The 23,149-nt window shown below is 40.6% G+C and overlaps 1 protein-coding gene across 3 annotated transcripts in view; it reads left to right on the top strand.

Annotated features, from left to right (window-relative positions):
• SLC12A1 (solute carrier family 12 member 1) overlaps positions 1-23,149 on the top strand; it is a 96,855-nt gene that overhangs the window by 35,471 nt on the left and 38,235 nt on the right. For all 3 annotated transcript variants that reach the window (XM_039218038.1, XM_039218037.1, XM_039218039.1), the window contains exons 9-16: positions 6,927-7,011; positions 9,452-9,603; positions 10,745-10,852; positions 11,166-11,289; positions 13,057-13,158; positions 15,308-15,463; positions 18,897-18,996; positions 20,136-20,247. In XM_039218038.1, the coding sequence (XP_039073969.1) occupies positions 6,927-7,011; positions 9,452-9,603; positions 10,745-10,852; positions 11,166-11,289; positions 13,057-13,158; positions 15,308-15,463; positions 18,897-18,996; positions 20,136-20,247 (939 nt within the window). The remainder of the gene's footprint in view (positions 1-6,926; positions 7,012-9,451; positions 9,604-10,744; positions 10,853-11,165; positions 11,290-13,056; positions 13,159-15,307; positions 15,464-18,896; positions 18,997-20,135; positions 20,248-23,149) is intronic.

The following is a 23,149-nucleotide window of genomic DNA, read 5'->3' as shown; positions in this document are numbered from 1 at the left end:
GTTTGTCTCCCTCTGTGATTTTATCTTATTTTTCCTTCCCTACCCCTTTGTTCATCTGTTTTGTTTCTGAAATTCCACATTTGAGTGAAACCATATTGTATTTACCATTCTCTGATTGACTTATTTCACTGAGCATGATACATTCTGGTTCCATCCACATTGTTGCAAATGGCAAGATTTCATTCTTTTTGATTGCTGGGTATTACTCCGTTGTGTGTGTATGTATGTGTGTGTGTATATATATATATATATATATATATATACCACCTCTTCTTTATCCATTTGTCAGTCAATGGACATTTGGGCTCTCTCCATAATTTGGCTATTGTTGATAGTGCTGACATAAACATTGGGGTGCATGTGCCCCTTCAAATCAGCATTTTTGTATCTTTGGATAAATACCTCATAGTGCAATTGCTGGGTCGTCAGGCAGTCCTATTTTTAATTTTTTGAGAAACCTTCATACTGTTTTCCAGAATGGCTGCACCAGTTTGCATTCCCACCAATAACACAAAGGTGTTCCCCTTTCTCTACATCCTTTCCAACATCTGTTGTTTCCCGAGTTATTAATTTAGTCACTCTGACCGGTGTGAAGTGGTATCTCAGTATTGTTTTGATTTGTATTTCCTTGATGATGAGTGATGTTGAGCACCTTTTCATGTGTCTGTTAGCCATCTGGATGTCTTCTTTGGAAAAGTGTCTATTCATGTCTTCTGTCCATTTCTTCACTGGAATATTTGCTTTTTGGTGTTGAGTTTAATAAATTTGTTATAGATTTTGGATACTAACCCTTTATCAGATACACCAAATCCAGATATCTTTTCCCTTTCTGTTGGTTGCCTTTTAGTTTTGTTGATTGTTTCCTTCACTGTGCAGAAGCTTGTTATTTTGATGAGGTCCCAACAGTTTATTTTTGCTTTTGTTTCCCTTGCCTCCAGAGACATGTCTAGTAAGAAGTTGCTGTGGCTGAGGTCAGAGAGGTTGCTGCCTGTTTTCTCCTCTAGGATTTTCATGGTTTCCTGACTTACATTTAGGTCTTTGCTCTATTTTGAATTTATTTTTGTTTATGGTGTAAGAAAGTGGTTCAGGCTCATTCTTCTGCATGTCACTGTCCAGTTTTCCCAACATAACTGGCTAAAGAGATTCATTTTTCCATTGGATATTCTTTTGTGCTTTGTCAACGATTAGTTGGCCATATATTTATGGGTCCAATTCTGGGTTCTCTATTCTGTTCCATTGATCTATGTGCACTATCCTGCCTTGTTGATTACAGCATTGTAATACAGACTGATGTCCAGAATTGTGATAACCTCCAGCTTTGGTTTTCTTTTCCAACGTGATTTTAACTATCAAGGGTCTTTCCTGGTTTGATACAAATTTTAGAATTGTTTGTTCTAGCTCTGTGAAGAAAGCTCGTGTTATTTTGATAGGGATTGCATTGAATGTGTAGATTTCTCTGGACAGTATCAACATTTTAACTATATTTGTTCTTCTGATCCATGAACATGAAATATTTTTCCATTTCTTTGTGTTTTCTTCAGTTTTTTCATAAGCATTCTATAGTTTTCAGCATATAGACCTTTTATCTCTTTGGTTAGGTTAATTCCTAGGTATTTTATTGTTTTCAGTGTAATTGTAAATGAGATCAATTCCTTGATTTCTCTTTCTGCTGCTTCAATATTGGTGTATAGAAATGCAACTATTATCTGTACATTGATTTTACATCCTGTGACTTTGCTGAATTCATGTATCAGTTCTAACAGTTCTTTGGTGGAGTCTCTTGGGTTTTCCACATAGAATATCACATCTCTCCAAAGAGAAAATCCTTCTGATTTGGATATCTTCTATTTATTTTTGTTGTCTGATTGCTGAGGCTAAGACTTTCAACACTTTGCTGAACAACAGTGGTGAGAATAGACATCCCTGTTGTGTTCCTGACTTTAAAGGGAAAGCTCTCGGTTTTCCCCATTGAGGATGATATTAGCTGCAGGTCTTTCATATATGGCCTTTATGATGTTGAGGTATGTGTCTTCTATCCCTGCTTTCTTGAGGGTTTTTATCAAGAAAGGATGCTGTATTTTGTCAAATACTTTTTTGCATCTATTGAGAGGATCATGTGATTCTTGTCTTTTCTTTTATTAATGTGATGTATTGACTTGTGGATGTTGAACCAGCCCTGAAGCCCAGGAGTAAACCCCACATGATTGTGGTGAATGCTGCTTTTTAATGTATTGTTGAATTCCATTTACTAGTATCTTTTTGAAAATTTTTGCATACATGTTTATCAAGGAGATTAGCCTGTAATTCTCCTTTTTATTGGGGTCTTTGTCTGGTTCTGAAATCCAGTTAATGCTGGTCTCATAGAATGACTGTGGAAGTTTTCTTTCCATTTGTGTTTTTTGAAACAGTTTCAAGAGAATATGTGTTAACTCTTCTTTAAATGTTTTTAGAATGTCCCTTGAAAGCCATCTGGCCCTGGACCCTAGTTTGTTGGGAAATTTTTGATTATTGATTCAATGTCTTTAGTGGTTACGGGTGGTTTAAATTTTCTACTTCTTCCTGTTTTAGTTTTGGTAGTGTGTATGTCTAGGAATTTGTTGATTGCCCAGTTTGTTGGCGTATAATTGCTCATAATATTCTCTTATTATTGTTTGTATTTCTACGGTGCTGGTTGTGATCTCTGCTTTTTTCTTTCTTTTAATTTTATTTATTTTGAGAGAGAGGGAGAGAAGACAGAAGGAGAGAAAGCATTCCAAGCAGGCTCCGCATGATCAGCACAGAGCCTGATGTGGGGCTCGAACTCACAAACTGTGAGATTATGATCTGAGCTGAGATCAAGAGTTGGGCACTTAACCAACTGCATCACCCAGGCACCCCTCTCCTCTTTCATTCATGATTTTGTTTACTTGAGTCCTTTCCTTTTATTCTTGATAAATCTAGCTGAGGGTTTATCGATTTTGTTAATTCTTTCAAAGAAACAGCTCCTGGTTTTGTTGATCTAGTCTACTATTTTTTTTATTTTGATATCATTGATTTCTGCTCTAATCTTTATTATTTCCCTCTTCTGCTGGTTTTGGGCTATATTTGATACTCCTTTTCCAGCTCTTTAGTGTAAGGTTAGGTTGTGTATTTGAGACCTTTCTTCCTTCTTTAGGAAGCCCTGGATTTCTATATTCTTCCATCTTATTACTGCCTTTGCTGCATCCCAAAATTTTTAGATGGTTGTGTTTTCCTTTTCATTGGCTTCCATGTATTTTTTAATTTCCTCTTTAATATTTTGGTTTCATTCTTTAGTAGGATGTTCCTTAATCTCCAAATAGTCATGGTCTTTCCAAATATTTTCTTGTGGTTGATTTCAAGTTTCATAGCATTCTGGTCTGAAAATATGCATGGTATGATATCGATTTTTGTACTTGTTGAGGGCTGATTTGAGATCCAGTATGTGATCTATTTTGGGGAATGTTCCATGTTAACTCAATAGGAATGTGTATTTTACTGCTTTAGGATTAAATGTTCTGAATATATCTGTTAAGTCCATCCAGCCCAGTATGTCATTCAAAGCCATTGTTTCCTTGTTGATTTTCTGTTCAGATGATCTTTCCATTGTGGTAAGTGGAGTGTTAAAGTCCCCTACTATTATGGTATTATTATCAATGAGTTTCTTTACGTTAGTGATTAATTGAGTTTTATATTTGGGGCTTCAAGTTTGGGGCATAAATATTTATAATTGTTAGATCTTCTTGGTGGATAGACCCTTAATTATGATATAATGCCCTTTTACATCTCTTGTTCCGGTCTCTCTTTTAAAATCTAGTTTGTCTGATATAGGAATGGCTACTCTGATTTTCTTTTGACCTCCATTCCATGATAGATGGTTCTCCATCCCCTTACTTTCAATCTACAGATGTCTTTAGGTCTAAAATGAGTCTCTTGTAGTCAGCATAAAGATGGGTCTTTTTTTTTTTTTTAATCCATTCTGATACCCTATGTCTTTTTATTGGATCACTTAGTTCATTTACATTTAGACTGATTATTGAAATTCATGAATTTATTGCCATTGTGTTGCCTGTATATTTGGTGTTTTTGGTGATCTTCTCCGTTCTCTTCTAGTCTTTGCTGCTTTTGGTCTTTTTTGTTGTGTTTTGTCTTTTCTCCACTCAAAGAACGCCTCTTAAAATTTCATGTGGGGCTGGTTTAGTGGTCATGAACTCCTTTATTTTTTGTCTGTCTGGGAAAAGACAAAGAAAAAAAGTTAAAAAATTAAAAATAAAACAAATAAACAAACCACCAAACAGAATGAAACCCAAATGAAGATACATCCAGCTTCCCCTAGAACTGAAACTTTGCAGCACACTATAGTCTGTAAATTAATAAACAGGTGGAAGGGATTTGTGTTGGTTTTCTGGGGGACATGCCTGGAGGGCGCAGGTGGGCTTGGCTTGCTGTAATGTCTCTGTTCTCCTCTTAGTGCCACTGCTTAGCTTACTGAGGTTGATACATGTGTGCACGCTAGAAGTGAAAATGGCTTCAGCCAGCTCCTTTGTCTCTAGCGCAGGAGCCCCATGCCCTCACTGACCCTCAGTCAAGCACCCTTCTTTGTCTCAGGCTCCTGTCTGACCCCTGCCTCGACCCTGTCTGTTCCAAGCTGCCTGCCTGCCAGGTGGCACTTCCCTCCAGAGTTTAATCATAAATGGGGCTGTGTTTCAAAACCCCACACTTCAGAAACCTCCACAGCTTTCTGGGGTACTCTCTGGGGGAGGGTCTCACTGAGCAATGGCCGGATGCTGGCTTGCCCCAGAAAAATGTTCCTGCCATTGTGCAGCAGCAGAGGCCCCGAGTTTATGGCAAAACACAACACACGGCTGGTGCCTGGTTTTGCTGCCCTCTGGTGTCTTTGTTCTAATATCGGTAAATGTGGCCACACCCTGGGGTCTGCTGGGACCTTTCCCTGCAGGGAGCCCATATGGCCTCTACCAAATGGTCTCCAATCAGGGAAACTGCTTCTCCCCATATGATCCTTCAGACCATGCTGCCTGTTCCTGGGATTCACCCGACTTCTTTACCAGAGCACTGCCAGAGGCACTGAGCTTGAAACTTCAGACTCTGAGCTCCACTGTTAATACAGTCTTGGTGGCATTGAAACCCTCCCCTTTCTCTCCATCAATAGTTTTGGGGAACAGCTTTCTTGTTCAATCCCCTGTGAGGGTTTTCACTCTTTCTTTCTCTCTTTCTCTCCAGCTACTTTCAGGGGGAGTGCTTTTCTTGTGTGAGCTCCATGCGCTGCACTTTCCCCTTTTGCTTTCTTTGTCATTTCTCTGTGAAAATGACTCCCTGCCCTCTGTGGCTCTACAGCTTTTCTCTCCCCCAGTTCACTCTCCGCACTATGTACCTGCCAAGTTCACTGGCTCCAATTATACAGGTTCTTGCATTAATCCTCAGATCAATTTCCCTGGTGTTCAAATGGTTCGATGTTGATCTAGCTGCATTTCAGGGACAAGACAAGCTCCGGGTCCCCATACTACTCCACCATCTTACCTCCCCTGTGCAGATATTCCTAAAAGAATGGGGAGGAATTAATGATCACATAGTGGCTCTGTAGGACTGGCATACTCCCAGTAGGGGCAAATTTGCTTGTATATTTATTTCCAGCTGTCAGGTTGGGTCTATATTTACCATGACTTGGCCTCTCTGATGGATTTTCCCTTTAATATTTATTTATTTATTTATTTATTTTTTTTTTTGTTTATTTTTTGGGAGAGAGATATCTTGAGCAGGTGAGGTGCAGAGAGAGAGGGGGAGACACAGAATCCAAAGCAGGATCCAGGCTCCAAGCTGTCAGCACAGAGGTGGATGCAGGGCTCGAACCCACAAACTGTGAGATCATGACCTGAGCCAAAGTTGACTCCTAACTGACTAAGCCACCCAGGAGTACTTCGCCTTTTTTTTCTTTTTTCTCTCTAATGGAGTTGATCAGCACATTTAAGTTAAAAACAAAAACAAAAAAAATCTCAAACTTTGGCTGCATTTATCGCTTATTTGTATTGACAAATCTCAGGTCCTTTGGTGGGGGAACTAATATCTACTGAGATTGTGCCTCCCTCAATTCAATATTTATTGACTCCTACTATATGCCAGGCACTGTCCTGTATAAGCAACAAATACATTAATATCTCTATTTAATAATCCCTGTTAAGGTGAATTCAATTATTTAGAAGTTATGCTGTATGGAAATTGACTATGATAGGATTTAGCCCCCAAAATGAGATATAAAATGGTATATTATATATGATGCAAGCTCAGCTCAGTAAATTTATATACATTCATAAGCAAGAGAAAAGCCCATTTTCTGGTATAAGCTTATATTTGCCTCTTTCTTTATGCTTGCTTATGGAAATCAAATATTTCCCATTGTAGTCATTCCTAAACTAGATTCCAAATGGGAAATTTGAGGGATTGGAGAATTTAGTAGATCATCCTTTTTTGCTTAAAAGTTACTTTCTTTAAAAAGCAAGCCTAAGCTTGGTACAAAACTAATACATGTGCACACACACACAGAGATATTGTCAATGTGTATCAATGTGCAGGATGTGTTTGGGGTCTTTAATACTTTGAGGTCTGGTACATCTGCAAGAAATTCCCAGGAGATAAAGGGGAGGGAGACACATTAGTGAGTGAGCTATTTTACTTTTCTATAAAAACTCTGTCCTGTACAGTTAGATATCTTTTACATTCAGCACAAAGTTCTAGAGATTTCTTTTTTCACTCTGAACACCTGAACACCTCCAGAAAAAACTCCAGCTTGATCTTTTCTTTACAATGTGCCTCAGGATAGGTAGATGAAAAACTTGAAACACTGTAGTAACTCTTAAGTCATTTCTGTTTCTTACTACATCCTGTCTCTTCATCCCACCACATTATTTTCAAAGGATCCCCAAGATGCCATCCCCAGAGGAACCATGCTGGCCATTTTCATCACCACTGTTGCCTACATAGGAGTTGCGATTTGTGTAGGTAAGTTGTATGTCTCTGGTGTCAGAATGCCAGTATTATAAGGAGTCTAGTTATTCTTCATGTCCAGTGGGCTTGCAATGGATCGTAAGTAGAAAGTTTTTTTTTAAGACAACATTTTTATTCCTCTCCTGGGTGCTCTAGGGGTTTGAATGCAATTAAGCTATAATATAGGTGTCTCTGGGTCAGGGCTGAGATAGAGTTAATCAGATTGTTATTCTACCCGAACACAAAGAGAATCCCATTTAGCTCCTCTAGGTGATAATCTTACTGCCAAGAAACCACCACCCCTAGCACCCACCTCCCTCGCCTTGGGAGGCAGGTGAGAAACAGAGCTAGAGAAAAGAAGCCAAAAGCAAAACAAGACAAAAACAAAAAGGCTTAGGAAAGTATGAAAGATATAGAATTGATGACTATATCCCCTCCTTGCACTAACTGTCCCTGATATGGAAATGTCACTGTCACTAGTTGGCAGGAGATCAGAGCAAGACCCAGCTGCCAGCAGTGTGGGTGGCCAGCCCCCACACTGCTCAGTGAGCAGAAAATATGTGGATGCACCTGCTGTTTCTAAGCTGACTTTCATACCACCTGGCGCTGCACCGCACCTCCTTCTGGTTGGGGGTCACCCCCTGCTTCTACCGTAGTAGGAGAGGAAGGAGTGGGGAACATTCAGAGAAGCCAACTCTTTTCTGTGCACACTAGGGAATATAGTTCCTCACTGCAGAAGCCGGGATGACCATTTTACCGAAGGGCACATCCCAGTAGTCCTCTGCTTAAAGGAAATTGGGGAAATGCATTTATCTTACCTTGGCTTCTGGAGAAAAAAGCGACACAGTTAACTTAGATTCTTGCTCCTCTCACTGTCTCCTACTTGAAGAAAGTTGGATAATGTTAGCTATATTGCTGTGGCATTTTCAAGTTTAGTTACTATGTAAAGAGATTTTATTCCAATACTTTAGAAATTGACACATTTTTAAATGACATTGAAATCACCTTATGTTAAATTTCCCAAATGGCTTTCTATCTCACACAAACTAAAAATGAAGGAATGAGTAAAGTTATAGACCTGATTTCAGAGATTCTTCCAGTTTTTGCCTGGGGGAAAAATCTGTTTCTATCTGTTTCCCTGGAGAGGATAGTCATGAGATCTGTAGCCTGTCATTAGTTATGGTCCATGGCTTGGCTTCATTGAAGTATTGGGAGTTGTGTAATGCAGAAGCCAAAATATATGATTCAGAAAAGTCAGCTTAACAAAAGAACAAAGCAAAAAAGGTAAAATCTGGAATGGATAGCTTTGCTTGGTAGCCAGTGTTCATGATTTCGATGGTTTAAGCAGAGGCTGACAGCCCCCTCCCTCAGGCTATATCAACAGGATTCCTGTACTGTTCATTTTCAGTGACTCAGCTTGAAGATTCTATTATTTTTACATCTTTCACACATTCACAGGATATGAATTCCACGGGTAAAATTGAGGATTCCCATTAGTATCTCTCACTGGGACCTCCCTTGAAGTTATTAGGAAGGGATGACAACTTATACTGGCTGGAGCCGGAGGAGCAAAATGAACAGTTTCATTGGTTGGGATTTAGTTTGCAAAATATGTACCCCTCAGGTAGTTCAGGAAAGTTTCTACATATTTCCCACATATATTCATATCTTTCAATAATCCTATCCAAACCGTAGTGGCAGAAATTATAGTTATAAAATTCACAAGGAAAGTCAGTGATTAAAATATCTATCAAGGATCTTTAAAAAGTTCATAACTCTATTTCTAGGAATCTATCCTCGAGAAATATTTTGAAACATGGAAGGAAGTTTTTGTGCACAAAGATCTTCATCATAGAATGTTTATAGTAGGAAACAACAGAAATACCAAATTGTATAAACATAATGGAATACACTGATATTTTATAGAATATTATTTGACCATTAATAGTACCAAGGAAATCTTAATATTTTATCACACTAAACCATGAAATTCTATATAAAGTAGAATTCTATCTATGTTTAAATAATTATGAAAGGACTATCATTAGTTGAAAACAAGAGCTCAGTTCTCTTCATTACCGGAATTCAATAATGCTGCCCCTTGGTTCTCTCACAGATGAGGAAATAAATCCTTCAGTAGCACTAAGCCAGATATATGAATTGGATACATATTGTGTGCAAAGCACTGCCATGTGCATTTCAGAAAATAAGAGAGTTCCAACCCCCAAGTGTCTTACAGAAGCAGGTGAGAGCTTGGACTTAAAGCACCCAATGGCAGCTTGTTAGAGACAGGGGGCGCTCTGAGGATGGGAACCTCCAGGTAACCGTGTCCCAGAATGACAAGACAGGATGGCAATGGACCTGCTCAGACTCAAAGTAAACTATGATTTCAGCCGAAAACCCTACGGGGGCAGAACTCTTATAAAGCAATGACGAGCCATGGTTGTTTCCCCAGGGGCCTGTGTGGTCCGAGACGCCACCGGAAGCATGAATGACACCATCATTTCTGGGATGAACTGCAATGGTTCAGCCGCCTGTGGGTTGGGCTATGACTTCTCGAGATGTCGGCACGAACCATGTCAATATGGGCTGATGAACAATTTCCAGGTTTGACGGTCAAAATACAAACAAACAAATGTTGATTGCTATTTTTGTAGACTGTCATGTGGAGTATAATGAGACTTCTGACTTTGCAAATGATTGATTGTTGATCCATTTGAATTCAGCAAGGAACCATTTGTGCGTGAGGGAAGGGAACCCTATAGGCATTATGTGATGGCAAATCCTGCAGTTATGTTGACGGTGGTGAGGAGAAAGTGGCCTTTATATGAATTGCATCACCAGAGAAAGATTACCACCTGACATTATGCATCTTCCAATCAACTGTGAAAGATTTCATGGCCGGGAGAAGGAGAGACTTAGATAGTTAGCACTTGGCATGCACTTCATGTATGGGCTTCCATTTAGGAAAGGACCCCGATGTGGTCTTGGAGTGTCTGGAAAACAAGGCCAAGAGAGAAATTGTGAGTGGCAGAAGGGGAGGTAAATGAGGGGGAAGGAACAAGGGAAGTTGGGAAAGCTGCAGAACTTGAAACATCAATTTGTCTGTATGACTGGTGACCGGAGGGAGAGGCAAATTTGTCGTGAAGGCTTCATTCATCCATTTAAACAACCAACAAAGAGAAATTAACTCAGCTGAAGTCATTATTCCAAAATATGCCTTAAATTGATAGAATCTCATCATGTCTCAGATATAAAATTATATTTAATGAGCACAGAGAAAGCAAAGGTTTCAAAAGCCTCTATGTGCTCGAAGGACGAGAAAGTCTAAAGCTTTTCAGAAGACCAATAAACAACTGAGCCCTCCCCAAAACTTATTAAAATACCACTTTCTGCTGGATAGGATATCCCATCATCAAGGAAACATATGCCCACAAAAGACAGGGGTAATGTTCTCAAAGTCCTTGAAATCCTTTCCTTTTTTATTCTTTCCAGTATCTTCTGAATGTATTGTGGTGAGCATTTCTTATTATTATAAACGATGACAAAAAATGGCCATGACCATTTTGAAAAACAAATATTAAGAAACTTGAGAATGAAACGGGGGGGCGCACTCTGGTTAGCAAGTAACTTATAAAGGAGTTTCCAAATCACAGAAAGTGGAAGCGGAAGCATTTGAATAAAATTTTGACTTTCTTTTTTAATCGTGTGATGCATGAGTCTCCTTACTGGAACCTCTTTTCTCAAGGTCATGAGCATGGTGTCAGGGTTCGGCCCCCTCATCACTGCTGGCATCTTTTCTGCAACGCTGTCCTCAGCCTTGGCCTCCCTCGTCAGCGCACCCAAAGTGTTCCAGGTGACACGTGCACAAGAGCACATGCCTCTCCCTTTGTCTGTTTCCACTGAACATGGATCAAGCTGAAATACTCCTTCTCGCCAGCAATCATCTTCCATCATTTTCTGAAACAGTTTAACGTTTGCATCTGGCTCAAATGCTGTCTGCCACATAGTCAAGATCGATTCAAATAATATAAAGAATGATAAACTGCTGTGTTAACTTGTGCCTATATCGTGTACCACTTCATCTTTCCCCAAATCTTCTTGTTTGAATCACCTAGGGAAGATGACTGTGCATAGATATAAATGACGAATCTCTTCTTTTCCATTAGGCGCTGTGCAAGGACAACATCTACAAAGCCCTGCAGTTCTTTGCAAAGGGATACGGGAAAAACAATGAACCCCTGAGAGGATACATTCTCACTTTTGTTATAGCCATGGCGTTCATTCTTATTGGTGCGTAGTTTTCTCTTGCTTCCTGAAAGCCAGGGAATTCTTCGGATTACTGATAGGGTTTTCCTTTCAGCTTAACAAATTGCCTGTTTTATGTTTAATGTCCCAATTGAGAACATTGGAGTCTGTCTAACCCAAGGAATCCTTGTGTGTAGAGAGCCTTTGAGGACTTGAGGTAGACTTTGAATCTTTGAATCTGAATTTTGGAAATCCATCCAACTAAACGCAAGTGAATCCTTCCTCCAAGCTCCCTGATATTGTGTAATTCCAGAGTCTTCCCCAGCTATCAGCTATCTCTACAACCCCTGGCTTGGCAGCTAGCAGAAGAAATGAAGTGCCATTTACAAAATATGGTCCATATGTCTGCCCATATCAGAATCAGGATCACATGGGGTTTGTTAATGTGCCGATTTTTGAGACCCAACCCGAGTTGGAATCAGAGTCTCTGGGGATAAGGAATCTGCATGTTTACAATTCCTAAGGAGGTTTGTAGACCACTAAGGTTTAAGAACCATGTACCCAGACTCGAATCTCGGCTTCTTCTCCTAAGCAACACAGGAACAGCTGCATAATCCTGGAGAGGCACATTCATCAACTTTGGGCTGCATGTTCCTCATTCCTCCCTAAGGTGCTACCTCTGCTGGTGAGCATATCAGAGGAAATGAAGAAAAAAGCAAGACCATGATAACTCTGCCTAGAAGGGCAGAGCCTTCCTCGGCACAGTGGCCCTAAACAATAAAGCCTCCTCATCCTCACATAAACTCGGGAAGTGACTGTAATTCCTGAATTCTGATAAGATTTCTACAAGATTGAAGAGGTGGAAAATATGACTGTCTGTGTGTGTTAGATTTTTAAAAGATTAAATAAAAAGCGATTATTTACAGAATAGTTTCCATTATAGAACTTAAGCATAAGACCTCAAATCATTGCCCCATAGAACATTTATGTGCTCGAATAGCCTAAGTGTTTAAAAATTGTGTAAATTAAATAATATCCTTAAGCTTCATGGCACAAGCTTCACAGCCGCCATTTTTGCCTATTCCTTGCTGGCGTCTGTGGTCTAGAATCACACCCAACTGCCAGTTGCATTTGCATCACTGAGGTTGATAGATAAATGACAATGTCTCTGAATTATTTCCTATATCATAAGCAAACAATTCAGCTAGGATTAAATCATACTGGATGTTTAGGTACCAGGGTAAAAATTTTCTGGCAAACCTTCAGAGGTAGAACTCCCTAGAAATGTTTAAAAAAAAAGGGGGGGGGGGCTACAAATGACTAGCAAGAGTTTTGAGAGTCAGGAAGAGTAAGTTGGGGATGGAGATTTCCAGCTGGGCATTGCTGGTGCCCTGGTATTTAATCTGTCACACTGCAGAGCTTGGTGACACAGCAGAGAAATAATGCTTGTATCCACAGCAGAGAAAGAAGGTAAGGTTTGGAGCATCAGGAAGACCTACAGGGGAGCTTGTCATCTGCCCAGTCCCCGAACCCTCTACCCACGCCCGCTTGAATGTTTGCTAGATAGAGTTACTGCCTATTGTCTATTTTCTCATTGGTAGGTTTTCTTGTGTCTTACTTTGTGGAAACCCAGGCTAGAATATATTTTTAAATGAATGCAACCCCAAAGAAAAATCACTAGCTTCTTAAACTTTGACAGATGCTAGCTATGTTTTCAATTTCCAAATAAAGTCAAGCTTCTAGGCGGTGACAGCTGTTCAGCCCCTGGTCTCATCACTCATATGTACATGCTCACTTCTGCTTCGTTCACAGCGGAACTGAACACCATCGCCCCCATCATCTCCAACTTTTTCCTGGCCTCATACGCACTTATTAATTTCTCCTGCTTCCATGCCTCTTATGCTAAATCTCCGGGTAAGTTGACTTTTTCGTAACTAAAATAAGCCTAAGAAGGCAGTTAGTTTGTCTCAATAAGATGAAATAAGTCAGTGAAAAGTGCTCAATCTGTGTTTATATATTTCCTTATATCCTAGTGGGCAGCGTAATCCACTTTATTTTGGTGAGTTGGGGGGGGGGGTGGCTTCTGAAATAGAAAAAGAATCATTTGAGCAATGGCCTTTTTGACCAACCGTAAAGTCAATTTTCTCCTGCGGCAATAAATTATTCATTGCAAGAGAAACCACATTTATTTCAGCAGTAGAAAAACACCACTATTTATTTCCAGGGTGAAAGTGACCACAGAAGTGGAATAAATGTATATATTTGAAACTTCCTTACTATCAATTTGTTTCCTGCCCATGGTGCAGAAGAGAAGGATGAGTAGTTCCCATAATTACCTGCTGAGTACAGTCGATGCAGATTCACACTGAAACCAGTGGCGTCCCTGCCCTCCTCCGACTGTGGTTGAAAGCGGTGCAAAATTTCATGCCAAAGAACCTTCCCAGTCTAGTCACCTCTCACCTCTTCTTTGCTTTCATTGGCTATTAGAATTCCTTCTACCTTTCCACCAGAATTGATACTCGTCACTCTTGACCTTCAGAAAGTTCTTCACCATGAGTGCCTTTATCAGGGATGTAAACACATTTCCACTCTATTAGAGCCTGCAGTGGTCTCAAGCTGCCTTTGGAAAACCTGCTGCCAATAAGACAAAATATGGATGGAAGGGGAGCCTTCACCCACACAAAGCCACTAGGCGCCGGAGGGCAACTGAGGAACTTTTGTTTCTGTTGTTTTGTCTTCTTTTAAGCAGGGAACAGAAAGTTCTAGTCAGTGAATACAAGTATAGAAAAGTGTGCCTCCATGCCACGTTGTGGTCATCTTTGAAAAGCAAGGTGAAATCACAGAGGTGGGAGGGGGAAAGGGTGGAAAGGAGGGAGTGAAAGAGGAAGAGAGGACAAGGGAGAGGAAAAAAAAAAACCACAAAGAGACACATGGATACAGAAACCCACAAAATGACACACACACTGCCTCTGCCGCACGCACACACACAGCCAGACTCGGAAAAATAAAAGCATTTCCAGTGATGTTCTCAAAGTGCTATTTCCATCTGGTGGTCATTTCAGAAATTGCTCCCGAAGACCTTGAATGCTCTGTTGTGTTTTGGCAACTCCACCTTTAAAATGTACTTCACCCGTAGACCAAATGCCTTTCAAATCAGAACTTCCTCAGCCTGACCATACTGTCTCCCAGCTTCTTCACTGCAAGCAGCATGGGAAACGCCCATGCATATATGAACCGTGAGAAATATTTTAGCTGTAAAATGTAAAACATTAATGCATCAGGTTCTAAAAGGCATTACAGGAAAGCTTCTCCCTTTTCCCCATAGATTATTATTTCTGAAAGGGCAAGCACTATCCTCTTTACATAATGGAGGTAAAGACAGAGCTAGCAGGAAGTTACTGGCTTGACTTTTGATGAAGCTCTACCTTCTTCACAGCAACAACACAAGCCCGTTGTCTTAACCTCCGCTTTCTGGGGACACCAAGTAGTTTCTCCCCTCCTCCCCCACTAGGCCCCACTCTTTTCATATCTCCTGCCTCCTTTTAACTCCCGATGGCATAGATACCGGAGGCTTAAGGTTTCATAGTTTGGGAAAGCAATTGAGGCTTGCTGGAAATATGAAGAGGCCATGAGTAACATATTTTCTGTATTTATAGCATTCTTATTTGGTATACTTTCATAGGCCAGGGCCCCAAGGTCGCAGAAAACTAATAACAGAATTGGGAACATGACCTAAATGTTCTGATTTTTATGCTAGGAAAAACTGTTGCCTGCATCTAAAAATTTTTTTAAGTTTATTTTTGAGAGAAAAAGAAGGGATCAAGTGGGGAGGGGCAGAGATAGAGGGAGACAGAATCTGAAACAGGCTCTGCACTGTCAGTGCAAAGCTTGACGTGGAGTCCAAACCCATGAACCGTGAGATCATAACCTGAGCCAAAGTCAGACGTTCAACCAACTGAGCCACCCAGGCGCCCCAAGCTTCATTCCAATCATACGTAGTGGTATAAAGTAATAGTGTCAAAGTATTTCTTATGCACTGAGATTTTTTTTTTTTTTTTTTTAGGATGGAGACCTGCATATGGAATTTACAACATGTGGGTATCTCTTTTTGGAGCTGTTTTGTGCTGTGCAGTCATGTTTGTCATCAACTGGTGGGCAGCTGTCATCACCTATGTCATTGAGTTCTTTCTCTATATCTACGTGACTTATAAGAAGCCAGGTAAGATAAGGACTGTATACGAGGGGGTTTTGAAAGCACTCCCTAACTAACCATTCATTCCATAAATGGTTATTTGAATACCTCCTATGTGCTTAGATGTACAATGTGAAGACTGGATATCAAAAATATAGCATAACATAATAGTTAACTATATATATACCATGCACTCATTAAATCCTCACAATGATGCTATATGTTAGGTATCATTAGAGCCATTTTCCAGATGAAGAAACTGAAGTTCAAAGAGCTGACCGTTTGTCAAGGTGACAGGAGAGATGTAGCTGACATTTTAAGTAGAGTATGTGATACCAAACCCCACTATATCAACTTCTAAAAATCCTGATAAATAAGATATAGTCCCTGTCCTCAAGGAGTTCACTGACCCGTCTACAAGCAACTAGCCATAATACAGTATAGTAAGTACCGTGCGACGGCATGAGCAAACTCCTGAGAAAAGGAGAGGGAGCGATTAGAGCTGTCCAGGAAGACTCTTCTGGTTCATGGCTTGCATTCCCAGGGCCAACACTCCGGAGGCGCTTAATAAATATTTGCTGAATGAACAAATCAGATAGAGCCAGGGAAGGTTATTCTGGGCAGAAGGAAAAGCATGAGTGAAGTCAGGAGGCATGCAGGGACATGGCATATGGAGAAGCTTCAAGGCCTGTGACACAGATGGAGTTCTTGGGTGCTGAGAGGAGAAGGGGCGGAAGAGTAGGCTGGGCCGGATAAATAGGAAACATAATGTCACGCTAAGGATTCTGTGAGCAACAAGAAGCTGCCACAGATCATTCAGTTAGATCTGAACTTTGGGTGTTAACTTCTGAATCAGCGAGTAGGGTAGGCTGAAGCTGGGAGAAGCTAGAGACCAGAGTGTGGTACAGAGAGGCCCAGTCTCGGGAGCCAGACAGCCCCCAGCCACCCTCCTAGGTCCCCTACCTGTGCTGCACAAGTAAAGTAGAGAGCCGGTAACTACCTCAGAGGGACTTGTTTGCTGTTTTTCTTTATTACTTTATGCATCAGGCATAACTTACATATGGTAAAATACATCCCCTTTAGATGCACAATCTGTAGGTTTTGACAAATTTGCACAGTCTTGTAACCACCACCACGATCAAGACAGAGGACATTTCCATCATCGCCCCAAGTTCCTTCCCACTCTGATGTACTTGATCTCTTCCTCCCTGACTCAGCCCCTAGCAACCACTGTTCTGATTTTGGTTGCCTTTTCAGAGTATTACATAGAATCATGCAGTATGAGCCTTTGTGTATGTTTCCTCTCACGTAGCAGAATGTTTTTAGATTCATGCACGTTATCGCATGTGTAAGTGGATTGTTCATTTATGTTGAGTAGTATATCGTTGAATGACTGTATCTGAAAAATTTTTTAAAACTGTATGATTTAAAAATTTTAAAAATGTAAAAACCACCAGCTGATGGACGTTTGGGTTGTTTCCAGCTTGGGGTGATTATGTGTAAAGCTTTTACAAACATGCGTACACAGGACTTTATGTGGGCCTCTGTTTTCATTTCTCTGGGAGTGGGATATCTAAGAGTGGGATTTCTGATCAGACAGTAAGAGTGAATATATATTTGTTTCATAAGAAACTGCCAAACTGTTTTCTACAGAAGCAGTATCATCTTCTATTCCTACCAGCAAGGGATGAAAGTCCTCGTTGCTCCACATCCTTGTCAGCACTTAGTATTGTCAGTTGATTTAAAAAAAAAACAAACAACAACTATTCTCATAGATGTAGAATCCCATCATTTTGCTTTGCTTTGCATTTTCCTAATGACTAACGATGTTGAACATCTTATTTGCCATCCGTATATCTTCTTCAGTCAAATGCCTCTTTAAATCTTGTGCCCATTTTTTTGAGTATCTAAGTTTTCTTTTCTTAATATTCAGTTGTGAGAGTTCTTTATATATTCCAGATGCAAATCCTTTAGCGGTACGTGTTCTGCAGATATTTTCTACAGGGCTACGACTTGCCTTTCCACTTTCCTTACGGTTTGTTTTGAAGAATAGACATTCTTAATTTCTTTTTTTTTTTTTAATGTTTGTTTATTTATTTTTGAGAGAGAGCGCACAAGCCAGGGAGGGGCAGAGGGAGAGAGGGGGAGATAGAGAATCTGAAGCAGGTTCTGTGCTGTCAGCATGGAGCCTGATTCCAAAGTCTAGTCCACTCCCTGCTTTTAACCAAATCACCTTACCTTTTTGTTTTAATTTCTTTAATGTTTATTTCTTTTTGAGACGCAGAGTACTAGCAGGGGAGAGGCAGAGAGAGAGAAAGACACAGAATCCAAAGCAGGCTCCAGGCTCTGAGCTGTCAGCCCAGACCCTGACACAGGGCTCGAATGCGCTAACTATGAGATCATGACCTGAGCCAAAGTTGGACACCTAACTGACTAAGCCACCCAGACACCCCTCTTTATTTCTATAAAGTCTAGTTTATCATTTTTGCTTTTATGATTTGGCTTTTTGCCTCTAATCTAAAATAGCTTTCCCTCATCTAAGGTCACAAACTTCTAAAAATTTTAATGCTTCAGATCTTAAATCTATGTCCAGTATCCAGTTTGAGTTAATTCCTCACATGTTGTAAGGAATGGTTCAAGGTTCACTTTTTACTTACAAATATCCAGTTGACTAGTAGGATTTTTATAAGAACAAAGTAACCTTATGTTTGCTAAACACGTGGTGCATAACCAATACTAAGTCAATATTAATCTTTTTTTCTCTCTAGAGAATTATTCCCCACCATCTCCCTGCCTTTTCCAAGCAGGACTAGGGAGATGACTCTGTCCCGCCATCTGGAGTGAACCTACACTCCCAATCAGGGCTACCTCTTAAAAGTTTAGAGGTCCCATCTAATATTTAATTTATTATTTTTTTAAAATGGTAGGAGATGGTAGTGCTTACCGCCCTTATTACGAAGATTAGGTCCTAAAAGATAAAACTAAAATGCTTAAAACGCTTGCTAAACTCTCTTTATGGATACCCAAAAAGAAGAATCCCTGAGCTGTTAGCTTTACTATTCAAACGATGAAGATTGCTGCACACGATCTGTGCTTACAAAAATGCCTCTTTTCCTTTCAGTTCAAGAATTTGTGAAGACCTTTTGAATTTACTCAGGGGCTAACCATTATTCCAAGTCTATCCACTTGCATTGTGGTTATCACATAGCCTCTCTTACCAAGCAAAGTTTCTGGGGCCGAATCTTTAAAGTCTGATTTAGCTGGAAAGAGAGATCTCACTTCTAAGAATTCATAAAGTGTGCATAAAAGGACACAATGCTCTCTCTAGAAAATACTACAGTGTTTTCTCTAATTTGGGCACTCCTTACTGATAGTATACCCAAGGAAAATCATAGAAGTCAACAGCTTATACAGAGGGAAGGTCAGTACTTTTAATGCCAAATTCTTCCATTGTCCGCAGATGTGAACTGGGGCTCCTCCACACAGGCTCTTTCTTATGTGAGTGCATTAGACAATGCCCTGGAATTAACGACCGTGGAAGACCATGTGAAAAATTTCAGGTAAAATTAACTTCGCAGGCGTTCTGGTGTCGCTCTACATTAGAAGTGGGTTTCCTTTATGGGAGACCAGTGCACTTAGAGTAGTGATACACACTAGGGGTATATTCTAGGAATAGGCAGTTGTACAAAACTGCCTCATTTTCACGACAGCACCGCTGTGAGCGAGTATTTCTTCTCTTCCACCCTGAGCTATGCCCACTCCCAACTACAAACCTTCATAATGCTGGGCGTCACCTTCCATGCACAGAAATAGAGAGGTGATCTAAGGGTGTGATTTCATAGAGATATTCCCAAATCCCCAAAACCTTAATCATTGGTGCTGTCTTCATGCAGCTTAAGGCTTTGGGACTTATTGAATTTTCTTAGGAAAAGTAACATTTTATTTTATTTATTTATTTTTATTTTTTTAATGTTTGTTTATTTTTGAGAGAGATAGAGTGTGAGTGGGGAGGGACAAAGAGAGGGGGAGACACAGAGTCTGAAGCAGGCTCTAGGCTCTGAGCTGTCAGCACAGAGCCTGACGTGGGGCTTGAACTCACAAGCTGTGAGGTTATGACCTGAGCCGGTCGGACACCTAACGAACTGAGCAACCCAGGTGCCCCAAAGTAACATTTTAAACTCTTCATTAGTTGTATCTTATTTTGAATGCAACCTAAAAAAAATGAGTTTTGCAAAGAAGATGAGGGAAAGCAGCATGAAAAGCAGCATGCTAGCTGGAGAGTAACAGGTTATATTGGAGATTTAGGATAGGGTAGTACATCCTACCTGGGGGTAGTATATCCTAGTGCATCCTGGGGTCCCAGTGCAAGGGGGGGGGGTGCCCATGGAAGGTGTATCCTGGGGTCCCAGTGGAGGGTGCCCATGGAGAGTGCAAAAAACAGAGGAAGGGAAACGCGGAACCCAAGACCACCTTTTTTGGACGTCACATTTTGCCATCACTAATGAACCAAGAATACAAAGATGGCAAGATGAACAGGTAGAATGATACAAGAATTCTGATGAGAAACCCAAAAAATATTCAGGGGAGAGGCCATCCCATTTTGCCAAACTCTCTGTTCCTGCCATTTCCACTGGGGTTGTTCTGGCTCACAGGCATCTTGAAATGGCCAGTTCTCACATTTTCTGTTCTCCGTTTCCAGGCCCCAGTGCATTGTCTTAACAGGGGGGCCCATGACAAGGCCTGCCCTCTTGGACATTACTCACGCCTTTACCAAGAACAGTGGCCTTTGCATCTGCTGTGAAGTTTTTGTGGTAAGAGCCACTTCATCCCAGGAAGGTGCTTTCCCTCCCTGCTCACCTTGTGTTGTTTTAGGCGTGCCAAGTGGGTACAGGCTGTGATAAGAAAATGGCAAGGCAGTTTGGACAAGAGCCCTTTCCCTTGATTCATGGAGCAAGGACTAGCAAGGGCCGTGATCTTGAATTTAAACGAGTGGATAAAAAGTGTTTCAGATTTCATAGGAGACCAACTAAAAGTGATAAATATTTCCAAATGATGGCCTTTGAGACAAGAAAAAGAGAACTGGCTCAGAAATAAAATGAAGGCATTTGGGGTGGTAACTGTCCACAGAAATATGAAAGCATGGAATGAGCCAGAGAGTGCTATTATATAGATTAACTGATGAGGAGAAAACCAGACATAATGTCCTGAAATGACAGCACATAGAATTTAGATTAAATATTTGGATAAAATTGATGACACTACAGATACCTAGGGAATTAAGCCAAGTTTCCCATGGCTTAGATAAACATTCGGAGCTAAATGAGTTCCTTTTTGAGCAGGAATTACGTGGTAGACTAATGAAAACTTACGATGGTTTTCCCAGGAGGTATTAAAAGTAGAAACTAAAAATTGAACCATGATTGTTGACCAGTTACCAGTCTCTAAAGTGAGGAGAAAGCATGAAAATCATAACAAAATGATAAGTCTAAGTTCTTCAGACCAGCCTATCTCTACTTGTGTTCCCCTAACAATCTCACTCACGCCTTCTATCTCTGTCTCTACCTCTAACTCTGTCTGTGTCTCTCTCTCTGACACACACACACACACACACACACACACACACACACACACACCACTCAAAATTCTTAGCTACTTCAATGTATTTTTATAGGGCATATCTATTCCTTGAAGCATTTTCCTACAGTTTTTCTTATTTGATCTATATAACAGCCGAGTGAGGTGGAAAGGAAAAAAGATTCCCTGTTTTCATTTTATTGGTTGGAAAAGTGAGGTTCAAGAAAATTGAATTGTTGCATAGGGTCACATGACAAAGTGGCCGAATCAGGATGTCAGTCCAGGCCACCCGATTGTGCTTTGCGTTACCTCATGAGGAGAAAGCCCTAGCAGACTCCTGTCCCCGGGAGTGCTGTTAGAATCAGGTACCACTACTCAAACTTCTAGGACATGCTAGGGAATAGGGCTGTCAAGAAGCTGTGTAATTCTGGGGCCAGACGGCTGTGCCATGATACAGAGACAAATTTACCGCACGTCATCATGACCAGCACATAGACATCTTTTTATACTAGCAATACTCTAGTACTTGCTAAGTGAAGCAAGTTGGTCACATTCACCTTCCTCTAAGTGTTCATATGCTAGTAACTGAGACAATATAACCCAATGCAATTATCCGGAAGGGGAGCGGAAGGCACCCTACCGACTACATTAGATTGACAGGTTAAGTAATGACCAACTGTGACTCCAGAGGATTTTTAAAAATCTTATCAAGCACCCTTCTCTCATATTATCAACTTTGGTGCCCTGGATTACCGAATTTCATTTTGTTCAATATAATACAGGAGCTGGTTTTGATGGAATAAGCAGTTTGGGGTGTTTCTCTTCTCCAGCAATTTAGAGAAAACTTAGTTTAGCAGGCAATAAAATATCTTGAGGACAGGAAAAATGAACTGAGAGTATAAACAGTCCTATATTGGCAAGGGAGGAAAGGTCTTCTAATAGAGACAAGAGATATTGCTTTTAATTAACCCTTTGCTGCTTTCACTCTAATAAACGAACATGAATGTGGAGTATCATGTGAAGCAGGCACCTATGCCTGTCTCCAGTGACCCTATTGTCTGACAGGTATATTGGACCACATTATATTTCACCGTGCTGGTCTCTCTGAGGAAGGCCTGCGAGTCACGCTCCCAGGCCCTGACTTTCCCTCGGGGACAGAAAATAGTTACTGCATCAGTTAATGACTTTCCAGTTAGTTACTCTCTGTGAGCTCCTGGGGCTGCTGATGTTGTCAGCATTTCTCAACTCTAGACTCAGTCGTTGATCTTCTTTGCAAAGAGACAGACTGAAGGGGACATGGGGGAAGTCAGCATACCATTAGAAAACTTTTTCAAAAGCACTGTTATTGGTGGTTAGGCCAGCCTATGGGGAAGGTCAAATAGGAAAGATGATGTTGAGAGGTGACAACGCAGTTTTTAACTCTGGGAAGCTGATGCTCATGGGCTTTTGAGACACGGTCAGGTTCTGAATCACTGTTTTGCCACCTGTTAGCTGTGAATCCCTTACGTACATAATTTAGTCTTAACGGTGTCTCGATGTTCTCTCTTTCTTTAGAAAATGAGAATAATAATAACAATAATAGCACCTACATTGCAGAATTGTGAGAATTCTATCAGATGAACTTACCAGTGCTCAGCTCAGCGTCTGTCGAATAGTAAATGCTCAATTAATTTTAGTTGTTATTGCTGGTATTGTTATTTTCACCATCATTATTTTTGGTATGCCATAGTTGCCATTTCATTCCAAAAATATATCCCTTTCAGCAAAAACTGGAAGCATCCTTTCTTAGGGAAACCAGATCCAGGCACTGGAGTTTGGGACTTTTTTAAGTATACAACCTGATCATGATAGAACAGTGAGATATGTATTCCCACCGGTTAATCACAGGACAGCAGGCTCTGTGCTCCATCCCTCCACTGGCCTTCAGTTATTTCAGAGCTACCTTGAAATGTGGTTACATACACTACAAGGAAGGAGCAAGGCTCAAAGCTCACTGGTATTTCAGTGCTGGTAGGCCGATGGAAAGCATGTGGCCCCAGCTGCCATTTTCTACAACAGAGGCATTTTTAATTCTTTTTAATGTTTGTTTATTTTTGAGAGAGACAGAGTGTGAACAAGGGAGGGGCAGAGAGAGAGGGA

The sequence above is a fragment of the Hyaena hyaena genome, unplaced genomic scaffold (assembly GCF_003009895.1).
Source record: "Hyaena hyaena isolate Hyena2069 unplaced genomic scaffold, ASM300989v1 scaffold_730, whole genome shotgun sequence".
NCBI lineage: Eukaryota > Metazoa > Chordata > Mammalia > Carnivora > Hyaenidae > Hyaena > Hyaena hyaena.
This window is presented reverse-complemented; position numbering and strand designations above follow the sequence as displayed.